At 39.5% G+C, this 12,005-nt stretch overlaps 1 protein-coding gene across 1 annotated transcript; it reads left to right on the top strand.

Moving 5' to 3' along the window:
- Positions 1 to 4,185: 4,185 nt before the first annotated feature.
- FAM162B (family with sequence similarity 162 member B) lies at positions 4,186 to 11,944 on the top strand. The gene is made up of 4 exons (XM_054568905.1): positions 4,186 to 4,372; positions 4,508 to 4,619; positions 7,814 to 7,922; positions 11,582 to 11,944. Exons 1-4 carry the CDS (start codon positions 4,201 to 4,203, stop codon positions 11,678 to 11,680), a joined length of 492 nt encoding a protein of 163 aa, XP_054424880.1. The 5' UTR covers positions 4,186 to 4,200; the 3' UTR covers positions 11,681 to 11,944.
- Positions 11,945 to 12,005: the final 61 nt, after the last annotated feature.

Here is a 12,005-nt window from a genome sequence, read left to right as displayed (position 1 = left end):
TTCTACTGAAGCATGCAGATTTGAACCAAGCAAAGTCGTTATTTTGCCTCAGGGGTAGAAAGTCTGGAGCAGATTTACTAGTTCTTGGGACCACAAAAGCTAACTTTGTCATACAATATGGTTACCAGGAACTCTGGAGTTTGAAATCGATCACTGGCAGCCATTGCTGATGCCCCTTTACTAGACTGAGGGCAGCTTGCATAAACAGTACTTCATAAATATGCATGCATTCCACATTTGCTATTTCTAGAACAAATAAAAGCTTTGTAGTATGGAAAACATAAAAGGCTTTGAACAGTGCAGGGAAGAGTTAATCTAACCTGTTTTCTTCTATATGTATTTCTTAGACTAATGTTTAAAACAATGGGACAGCAAGTAACCCAACCAGTCAGAACTCCGCGGTGCCCTGATAAGCACTGGTCACACATACAGGGCTTACCCAGCCATCCAAGCCAGAACTAAACTGTGATGTTAGTTGATAGCTGTTGTGCATCTTTATTAACACAGAGAAATTCAGTGTGACCGACCTACCTACCTGTGGTTAGTGACATTTTAAATGTCCAGGGCAGTGATTTTCAACCTTTTTCCTCTCATGACACACATAAACTAATTACTAAAATTCTGTGGCACACCAAAAAATATATTTTTTGCCAACCTGACCAAAAATAGGTATAATTTTGATTCATTCATACCAGATGGCTATTGTTATATTAGCTCTTGTTATTCCTTTTATATCTCAATCTATTGAAAAGTGGTCAGTGCCTCTGACTAAATAGTCACATATTACTTGCATGTTTTAAAAATTTTCATGGCACATCACTGAAAATCACTGGTCTAAGGCTATGACAAGGGCATAAAATTTCAATCAGACTGTTCAAAATACCAAAATAGGAGACTTGGAAAGAGTTTTCCCTGCCTCATTAAGATTTTTTCCAGAGGTGGTTTTGTAGTCTGTGAACAGGGATGTGGTGTGCAACGTTAGAGAAGGAATAGGAAAAAGAGTGGCGCCACGAAAGTTTTACATGATTACATTCATGTTTTAGAAAACTATCTTTGAAGGCTAGGCAGAGAAAGGATTGGAGAAAGAATTAACCAGGGGTGGGGATATACTTTGAAGGTCATTATAATGCAATGGCCGAAAGAGAATAAAAGACTTAACTACAGCAATGAAAATGGGAATTAAGAGAAATAACTTGAAGATATGTATGTGGGAACTCATTAATGGTTTTTGAGATCTCATATGGAGCTTTTCTGGTGTCCTAAGCCCATACTTAGTACCAGTCAGCAACTGGCCCTCGCCTAGACCACCCACTGATAAGGTTGCCACAAGCACTGGGGACCACTGTGAGCTGGGTCTGCAGGTGAACGGTCCCTTTAGAACTTCCCCTACAGAGAGACTTGGTAGGGTTTGGACAAGTTACTTAGAGCAGCTCCCAGCCACTCCCCTGGGAGCAAGGCGTTTCCTGGTGAGGGAATCTCCCAGCCAGACCGGAGTCTCTCAGGGGCAGCTCTGCAGCAGCCTTTGCCTTTCCTGCCTTAGCTGAGAGTCAAGCACACAGCACTTTTTTAATAATAAAAAATAGCAATGATTTCTAAGTGATCCACACTTTCCACTCTATCTACATGACTTTATTTAGAATGTATTCCTAGTTATAATAGTATATCTTAAGAAGTAACTAATTAACTATAAGAAATGGAAACATAAGCCAAACTAATCGAAAACAAGCCTTGAAGGAACAAAACTGAAAATACTATATACAAATCAGATGAACTATAGGATTGAAAAACAATAGAGTACGGAATAGTTAAACTGAAAACACTGTGGATTAATAAACTTTGTTAGGGGCAAAGATTTTTGTGTGCTTACCTGCTATAGCCTCAGAGCCTAGAAGAGTGCCCAGCACATAGGAGACACTCAAGGCATAAACGAGCTACCTTGGTGGGAGAAGGAGGAGGAGGAGGAGGAAGAGGAAATGGGGGGGGAGGGGGGAGGGATAATGTAATACAATTAGTTTTTCCTTCTATTAGAAGTTGATTCTAGTCTCTTTTGAATTTGTTCCAGTTCTAGAACTAAAGAAAACATCTCTCATGCAGCTGTAACTAATTTTTAAAAGTAGATCACTGCCAAATAGTGATATTTTAATCCCACCAGGAATAGGGACTAGAATGTAAATCGTCCTTTCTCTCATGACTTAAGCCCTTATTCTCTTGCCTGTACTTCTCCAATGCTGGAGAAACGTGAGAAAGAAAATCACGTGTAGATGCCTGACATTTGGATCTCTCCAGGGAAATAAATTTATTTAGCTAGTTTAATATGCCTTGGTGAATTATTAATGATTGGCTGTTTTGCAGAGATGTTTTCTTCTAGCTGTATGGATATTTTTTTTTCAGTGACATGAAGAAAAATAAAATATTAAAAGAAAAAATTACACATTTTAATAAAGGGAGAATTGTTAAGGAGCACATTCCTGAAACAATCAAATAGTACGCATGGCAGCATTCTTTGTCAGGCAGGCATTCACTCCGGTCATTGTGCTGCACATCCTCAAGTGTTTCAGTCTTTTCAGAAACTAGCCCAGAGAAAGTCTATTTTATTTTACTATTGATGACTTACATTCATGTATCAGTTTATTTAGCAAATTAACTATTTACTAAATGCCAATTTTTCAGCTACATCCCAGGGAATCCTTAGAGTCAGGGAGCTTAGTCTCCTACAATTCCCTACAAAAGATTTCACAAATTAAAATGCCCTTGTGTTTTGGGAGTACTTAAACAAACAAAATGTGAAAGGAAAGAAACTATAACGTTTTTTGAAGGGCTGTTTCGTATCAGGAACATTTCAGAGGGGTATTCCTCCTAACCAGCCTTTCTAACTAGCTTCCACCCTGCCCCTGCTTAGGTTTTCTTAATCCAGTTTATTTTTTTTTCCTCCTCTACTAATCTCCACTTGGCATTGTTCACTGTTCTGTACAGCTCTGAGAAGTAGCTGGCACATAGTAAGATTTTTTGTAGTCATTGCATTGAACTTGAGAGATAGAAATCCTTGTTTTACAAATGAGACCAAGACTGATGACTCAAATGATTTGCTCATGACTGTGCAACTCAAGTCACAAATCAGGAGTTTAAATCTTGGTAGGAAGACAAAGTCCCTGTTTTTTCTGCAATGACTCCTCTAAATGCACATTTCTTTACAGGGTATGGCTTTGTCTTCTCTCATTAAACATCATTTTGTGAAAGACACTTAGAGGTACAGAGATCTTGCCTTCAATAGCCTGACAGTGTAGTTGGGGGTGGGGGGCGCGGGCGCAGGAATGCATATCTGGAGATTCAAGTGAAAGAATAAGGCAATGTCTAGGTGTAGAAGGAATCTCAGAGACAAGGGAACAAGAGAAGGGCAGGCTGGGCCTGGTCTGGGTCCCCAGAGCACTCCCACCTGGCTGGGGTCTGTCATCCCTGGAACAGGAGTAAGTAAAGTAAGTAAATTCCTTCAGCAGAGACAGTTTTCCTACAAGCCCTTTTTCTGAGTCCCTGTTCCCATTTAGACACTGGAGACCAGCTGATAGATACTCCCTGTTCTTTGAAGAGGGAAGATGGTGGAAGGCAAAAGATAGGCTCATTTTGAAGAAAGTTTGGAGAGTTTGTGGTCTTATTAACAAATGAAAAGGTGGAGAAAAGCAGTTGGAATAGCTGAGGTTGTGTTGCCTAGAAAAGAGACAACAGGGGGGCGGGGGTGGTAAGGAAAATATTTCAAAATCAGAAGTTTGTTGACTGTCCATACAATTGGTAAACATTTGCAGTGTCCTGCACTTGAGTTTAGATTTATTCTTCGTACACCAAGAAGTGGAAACAAAGGGTGAAAGCCTGATGGAAACACGTTTCTATTCGATACAAAGAAATACATGCCTTTGAAATGAGCTGCAAAGAATTATCTCAAGAGATGGTGAGTCTCTGCTGAGACTTTTCAAGCAGAGGCAGGCCGCTCCCTGGGCCCAGCCTGCAGAGGGAATCGGTGCTTAGAGTCCGGACGCCCTGGTCCCGGGTCGCCGGCCGGGGGCGGGGACCGCGAGCCGACTGTACGTGCGTCAGAGGCTCCAGATGCACATCCCAGCTCCCCTGGGAGAGCTGCGGGCTGGGACAGGGGTGCGGGGAGCTCGCGCTCTGGCTCGACCCGGGGCTGCAGGCGCGGGAGCAGGGCTCAGGATGCTGGCGGCCGTCGGGAGTCTCCTGCGCCTCCTCCCGGGGCGCACCTTCCGCTGCGCCCCGTGGGCTCCTCGAGAAGCCCCACGACGGCGGGTCGCGGCTCCCAGTTCCCAGGGTCTCCTCCGTTACTCCAGCAGCGGGACCCCCAGCGGTTCTGGGCCTCAGGGTCCCGGTGAGTCAGGGGTGGATAGAGGGCTGCGGCAGGGCGGGCGAGGAGCCGGGCTTGGGGGATCCTGGCCTGAGCGCGTGCTGATCTGCCGTGCGGTGGCTCTTTCGGTTCCACCTCCCATCCCTGACGCTTTCGCAGCAGGGAAGGTTCATAAGGTCCCCGCCGAGCACAAGCCTTCCCAATTCGACAAGAAGATCCTGCTGTGGACCGGGCGTTTCAAAGCGATGGAGGACATCCCCTCTCGAATCCCGTAAGTGTGCCCTGTGCCACGATCCTAGGTTCGCGCTCTCGATAGGGACGGGCCCGGGCTTCGAGGGGTGTGGGGTCCATCCACAACCTACCGAACCTGGGCTCACCCTGGAACGGAGGCCGCTTTAGTGCCACACAGTGCTTTACAATAACATCTACGACCTTAAGGAATTTACCTACGCCTCCTCACCCCCACCCAGTCGGGTGAATATAAAGTTCCCCAACTGAACAGTGGACAGCTCAGTTTAAAGGGAGATTGCTGAAATTGGGTGAAAACCCAGAAGTTCAGTGATCACTTCCCACAAGGCTCAGACACCCGCCCCCACGGAACTCTCAGCCACGAGGCGGTGGAGCTTTCAGACCGAACCGAAGGCGCGGTGTTCGCGTGCGCCCAGTTGGCTATAGGGCGCGCCCAGGGGCGGGGCGGCTGGCAGCTCAGCCACGAAGGAAGGACGGTAGCCCCTGCGTCGGCTGGAAAATCTCTGGGAAGGAGCAGCATCCGCGCGACCTTTTTCGGGTGGGGGAGGCCTGGCGTACGTGGTGGCTCTACAGCCTTCCGAGCACCGAATTTAGTCGGGTTGGGACCCGAGCATCGCTGGCTTCTTCACCATCCCAAATGGCCCCGAAAAGGTTCTATAAATGATAAAACAAGCTGACAACTTCCACCTCCAGGGTAAATGTAACATAAGTGTAACCTGTACAAATTATTCTTTCAGCATTTCAGTTTATGCAAAGCTCCCCCCAAAATGTCCCAGCATTTTTACAAGAGAGTGGGTAAAAATGGAAGGAAACTAAGAAAAAAAAATCAATCTAATACTCTTAAAACTGATTTTAAATATAGACTAGAACTATAATACCAAAGAAGAACTTAAGGTGTTCTGTCTATTATCTTTATATAATATATTCTGTGCCTGTTAGAATAGGTCATGAAACCTGGGCCCACATCTTGTTCTGCACATATTACCTACACTTGCATTGCTTATTAACTTAAAAGTTACCAAAAGTATCTTAATTCAATGAAAAAAAACATGGTAGGAAATGTTCACTCAATGATGAATTCCCAAACATTTATTCCTTTCTTGGATCAAATTATTCAATGAAGAATAGATATAAAATTTGAAATAAACGTGGGACTTGAAATGTGTTTTCAGCATTTATTCATCCACAGACTTTTTTTAATATTATAAAACAAATTTTCCTTTCTTTGAGAGCTGTACATTCCAAACTGCAGACAGCCCAAAGCAGAAATTAGCCTCAGCAAGATAAAACATCATCCCCCAATTTTTTTTGGATTTTGAATTCTAGTGCTGTAACAAAGTATTCAAGAATGTAAAGAACCAGCATTACTGGAAATTAATGCATGTCAAGAGACATTAGGTCCTGGAGGTGGAAGAGGGGATAGAGGGGATAAATGGTATGGGGGGAGGGGGGATTTAATTTCATTTTACTTAATTTAAAAAGAGACACTAGGCCCACTATTGCATTAACATAGCTGTATGTATGAAGAGACTCATTTTATAGAAATAATTTAATTTCCTCAGGATCAGAGTAAAAAGTTGTAAACAGGGAAGTTTTTCTTTTTTCTTTATTTTTATTTTTTAAACTTCCAGTATTTATTTATGTGTTTGTTTGTTTGTTATTTTTATTATCGCTTAGTTCTCATATGCCCATTTTGCCCTGCAACACCAAACAGGGAAATTTAACTTAGAACAAGATATTATGAAAAGTATTATAGTTTGTGTTGGAAACATGAAAGTATTTGAATACTTTTCATTTTTTTATTTTGTATAATTTTTTAAAAGCATTATTACCTAGGAGGGGTATGCCTTCTATGCTAAGTGTTAGATGTACGGTGTAAACACTTTTTATGCTCTTAAAGGACATATAATTACCAAGGGACCTATAATTTTTGTAACAGCCATTAATGATATTTAATAATAACTGTTCTTTTATTTGTCCTTTCAGTGCTAAACTAATTTGGTATGGCAGATCAAAGCCAGATGGATGGGTAAAAAAGATCAGATCTTTTAGGTTCCATCTGGAACAAAAGCCAACAACAAATATAATCTAATAATGTCTTCATATTCACCTGTTTGCAATTAACATCTTAAAATTTACATTAATCTGCCTAAAATCTAGGAAAACAGGCTAGATACTGGTTTTCTGTGCTCTTTCAACTGGTAGAAAAGTTTTTCATTTTTAAGAGAAATTGCAACTTGTCTTTATGGAATTTTTTAATGTAACTGAATTTTATTTAAACTTGACATTAAATAAGAAAGAATACTGCCGAATACATTCTCAAGAATCACTTTTTAAATATGTGTATTTATAAACTGCTACTTCATGTCATTGCAAATTGTTAAAGTTGATTTCAAAATAAAAAGCCTATAGGCATAAGTACTTTTATAACACTGCTTTATAAGTAGTATATCTAAAATTTTGGACAACCTGCATATAACTTTATTAATGAATAAGACTACCCAATTTTCAAGTAAGCATATAAAAATTCAGAATAATAATAAGAAAATTAAGTAATCTTTTCTTTTTGATGAACTGTTGTGATTTTAATCATTTCTTTTGAAAACTTCACGCAAAAACCATGAACACCTTTTCTCAATAGTTATTCTCATAAAAATATAAAAATATACCATGTATTATAACAGCATAAAATAGTCATCCTCACAAAATGTAAAATAGCCTCTTTAATTGGGATGTGAGGGGAGGTGGCGAGAAGAGATTGGGAAGCCAATAAAAAACAAAAGGATGAAAATGAAATTAAAAGAACAACCTGTTTAAAAATAAAAACAGAGGCCACTTAATAACACAAGGACCAAAGGAACATGAGTCATAGACATAGGGAGGCTTTAATTCTTACTTTTACTCCCCAATCAGTGAAAAAAAAAGAAAAAAAGGATGGAGAGTCAGGCCATAATCTCTAGTTGTCCTGTTTTGAGCAATTAGAAACTAAATACTTACATTGTGGTTTCGCAGTGGCTAACATTAGTAAACACCAAAACAAATAGTTGTTAATTTGAAATTGGTAAGATAATGACCTAGCATTTGGAGGTCTTTCACATCTGCAATTTCCATTCAGGGAAGTTTTTGAAATATTTACATTATAAATCATTGTCTATTATGCTAGTCTGAAAGTCATCATGCTTTAATATAATTAACAGAATACGTGTCTTGATTTAGGCCAGAAATGATAGATGCTGCAAGAAACAAAGCTCGAGTGAAAGCTTGTTATATAATGATTGGACTCACAATTATCGCCTGCTTTGCAGTGATAGCATCAGCCAAAAGGGTGAGTACTTCTTTAAAATAAAGATAGACTTTGAAATAAAAGACAGAAGTACAGTATGTTTTCACTTGGGATCATTGGAAACAATAGAAGTGAATTTTCAGAAATATTATGAGCTTTGTCAATTTAGGGACCTGTTCTTCCAACGTAAGAACGATTTTGTCTTAGACACCTTGTGCCACCCACATGTATCTATTTACACTAGAAATAAACTTGTTCATGGAAATTTGAGTCAGTTAATTAACTATAGGAGCAGGAGGGACAAAAGCTTGTTTCCATTTGTAACATAAGCAAAAACAAAAAAACAGAACAATATATTACCTGATTAAAAATCTGCACAAGAAGGCCTTTGCTGTATGGAAGTTATCCAGACTAAATCATTCCTTAAATTATAAACTTAATTAGCTATTGCATAAGATCATGAAATGCAAAAGTTGTAAGTAATTACCAAGACTGACTAATTTTTCTGTATCCTGTATTTAAGCTCTTTTCTTGCTATCTTTAATATGTGGTTTCTAGAGAGAAATTAAGAGCTCACTAATTTTTCTCTAATTTTATTTCTTGCTTCCCCAAATCCTTTCATCTGCTTTTACTTTTTAGCATGAATAGCAGCCCCACACACATTGGGAGACGTCTAATACATCCCTATGAGTCTTCTCTAGTCTTAATTACTCTATCCTTAAAAACGTTCCTCTATTTGAAGCTCTCCTCTGGACACACTCCAGTTTATTAGCATCTATATTCATTGTAGCACCTGCAACTAAGCCCATTAGAGTATGATTGTAATTTTCTTGTTTATGAATATAGTGTTTTAGTAGTGCAGTAAGAGTTGGAACTAAGTTTTGACAGCTGCAGACACAGAATAGTTTGCTTGGGTCCATACATCTTAATTCTCTGGGCTGATGCCGAGAGAATGGTAATTTAGAATGGTAATTTTGCCTACTCCCATCATCTGCTCTTCTTCATGTCCCAGGTTTTCAAGAGCATTTGAGCCCAATAATTCACATATGCACTAGGGCCTCTAAGCTTACTGATGCTATGTACATGTCCATTTATTTCCATTATCTTGGTGAAGGACTTATGCTTTGAAATTATTCTCATCAAATGGAAAATTTCTTAAATATTTGATGGGTTGAACATTTAAGCATAGAAATAAAGAAATTTGATCATTTCTTGTTTTTTACCTACCCTACATAAAATGACTGCCCACCAAGTTGATGGTTTTCTAACTCTTAAAAGACAGATTGAAGCCTGTTACAGTCTGGACCCTCCCTGTTTCATACCATGTTCTCTTTGTTCATTGTGTATCATCACACTGGTTCTTTTCCATTTTTTAATGCACCAAACTCTTCTTACTCTCTAGGCTTTCCTTCCTTTCCTTGTTCCTGCCATACATGGCCTCTTCTCATTCTCTTTTGAGAAAGCTTTACTAACCACCCCATCTATAATGGCCTCTCCCAGGTACTCACTATTTTATCATCTTTCCAGCCATTTATGAGAAGTTATGACACATTATCGATCCTGTTGGTTCTATTGTAAAACATATCCACATTTGGACCAGTCCTCACCATCTCTCCTGATATCTCCCTGGTCTGTTGTCTGGTTCATTGCAGTATCATCTACAATGGTCTCACTGCTGTCCTTCTTGCCTTTCTCCAATTCACCTTTTATTGAGTCATTAATGCAAGTACGTTGCCTGAGATTGTGGCAGATGGAGGTGGAGAAAGGTTAGAAATCTAAAATATACTTGGGGAAGCCCAAAGAATAGAACTTTGTGATGAATTCAAAATGAGAAGAGGTGTGAAAACAGAACAAAGAAACCCAAAAGCGTGGGGTTTTGACTTGAACATCCAGATGGATGATGGTGCCATTACTGAGGTAAGCCTGGAGAAAGGACTGGTAGGCATGATGGCCTTCTATTTCATATATATTAACTGTGAGATGTGTATTTATTAGCCACCGATGTCAAACTTTTGTTTATTCTTCTAAGGACATTGTATGCTCTTTAATCTGAGAACCTATGAGGGGGAACCCCCCCAAAAAATCAGAATTATCTTCTGGAGGGCAGACCCCTTGTAGTACAGTCTTCCCTTCAAGGTGAGTGTTCTAGGAACCCTTCTGTGTCAATGTACCAGCTGGTGTTGTGAGAGGCTGCATTCAGCTTCAGTGAACTTTTTTTGAAGAGTCTTTCAAAGCATTTGCCCGTCTCATGACGGGTGATTTACGAGTGCACCTACCCACACTGTGCTGAGTGTTCAGCAATTTTGACCAAAAACTGCATGACCCCCCATGCTCCACCCTCTCTATTCACCTCTTCTCGCCCCAAGTGACTTTTTTTTGTTTCCCTGGATGGAAAAAGTTCTCAAAGAGAAACATTTTGCCAATGTGGAAGAGATGAAAGAAAAAACAGCAGAAGCACTAAAAAGCATCAACATCGACAAGATCAAAAACTGTTTTGAGTAGTGGAAAAAGTATCTTGATAGTGTATTGCATCAAAAGGAGAGTTCTTTGGCTTAAACATGTAAGAATAAATACACATTTTTTTATAAATTCGTTTTTTGGGTCCCCCCTCATATACCTTCCCTTCTGAAAAAGTCTAAGCTGTCGTAACTTTATTTTTTTTTATTTTTTATTTTTTTATTTTTTAATTAATTTATTTACTTTTTAAATACATTTGTCTCTGCCTTCCCCCCACCTCTTTCCCTTGCCCCCTCCCACCTTCCCTCCCTCAGCTCTTCCCCTTTGGTTTTGTCCATGAGTCCTTGCTATATGTTCCTTGACTTTCCCCTTCCCTGTCGTAACTTTAAATATAGCCTCTTCCCCCAGTATATCTATTCTCTCTCCACCTATTATGAATGTATGTGTCAACTTCTAATTTTATTCTCCGTGTATCTTAACTTCTCTTTTCTATTTTTTTGTATCTTTATCTTTGTGCTGCATTTAGATTACTTCCTCAGATCTATTTTGTAGCTAGAGTTCTTACTAATTATGATACTAATTATCTTTTCTTTCCACAGATGATTTTTTTCTCTCAGGTAAATGCTTATTTTCTTCAATAGTTCCTGTGGCTGATGAGAGAAGTTTAAAAATTTTGTAGGGGTACCTTTTCCTAATACTTCCAACTTTTTATTGGTAGCTCAACTCTCTGCCCAAGACCCAAATCCTGGGCATGGCTGTTGGTATGGAGGCGGAAGTCCCGGACCACTGCTGTTAAAACCAGTACCTTTTCCTGATGCTCCCAAAATGAATCCATTTCTTTCTGTCCTGGCTTGAATCTTTCTCATTCCTCATCAGTTCATGCCTTTTGAGCTCTTTTCATTTCTCATACCTGAGGATTTCCTTTATTTATTTTGAGCTAATATTTTTGTTACTTTTTTTCCCAACAATGATATCTGTGTGTGCCAAGAGAGGGTGGGGCAGATTTCTGATATCAGCTGCCCTGTTGACTGGAAGTCTAGCAACTGAAGCATTTTTTTCTATACCAAAGGATCATTTTCTTGGATACTATTTGTGATGTTTTAAATTACTTTTCTCTTTTTCACAGAATCTCATATTTTATATATATATATATATATATATATATATATATATATATATATATATCTCTACCTAAAACACAAATTTTTCCTCAAGAGTTACAATGCTCTTTTTTCCTTTTGCAGGCTGTAGAAAGACATGAATCTTTAACAAGTTGGAACCTGGCAAAGAAAGCTAAGTGGCGTGAAGAAGCTGCATTGGCTGCGCAGGCTAAGGCCAAATGATACTCTAAGTGAGGAAGAGTTGATCAGAATATCATCACTATTATAAGCAACAATAAAAGATAGGTAAAATAGAATATTTAACAAAATATTTGCCATAGCATTTTTAAAGTGACAAGAAGCACAGAGAAGCACTCTATTTTTACTTTTTAGTAAACTTTTATTGAAACATACATTCAGACAAGGACACAATAAATAGATTTCACAGAGCGAGCACACCTGCGTAACCACTGCCCCGGTCAAAACGCAGGACATCAGCAGCACTTCAGAAACCTCCTCTTTGCCCTCTGCCACTCATTGCCTTCCAAAGGTAAACACCGTTGTGAAT

This window comes from Pteronotus mesoamericanus, unplaced genomic scaffold (genome assembly GCF_021234165.1).
Source record: "Pteronotus mesoamericanus isolate MK-2021 breed Mesoamerican mustached bat unplaced genomic scaffold, CSHL_Meso_final contig_20, whole genome shotgun sequence".
NCBI lineage: Eukaryota > Metazoa > Chordata > Mammalia > Chiroptera > Mormoopidae > Pteronotus > Pteronotus mesoamericanus.
This window is presented reverse-complemented; position numbering and strand designations above follow the sequence as displayed.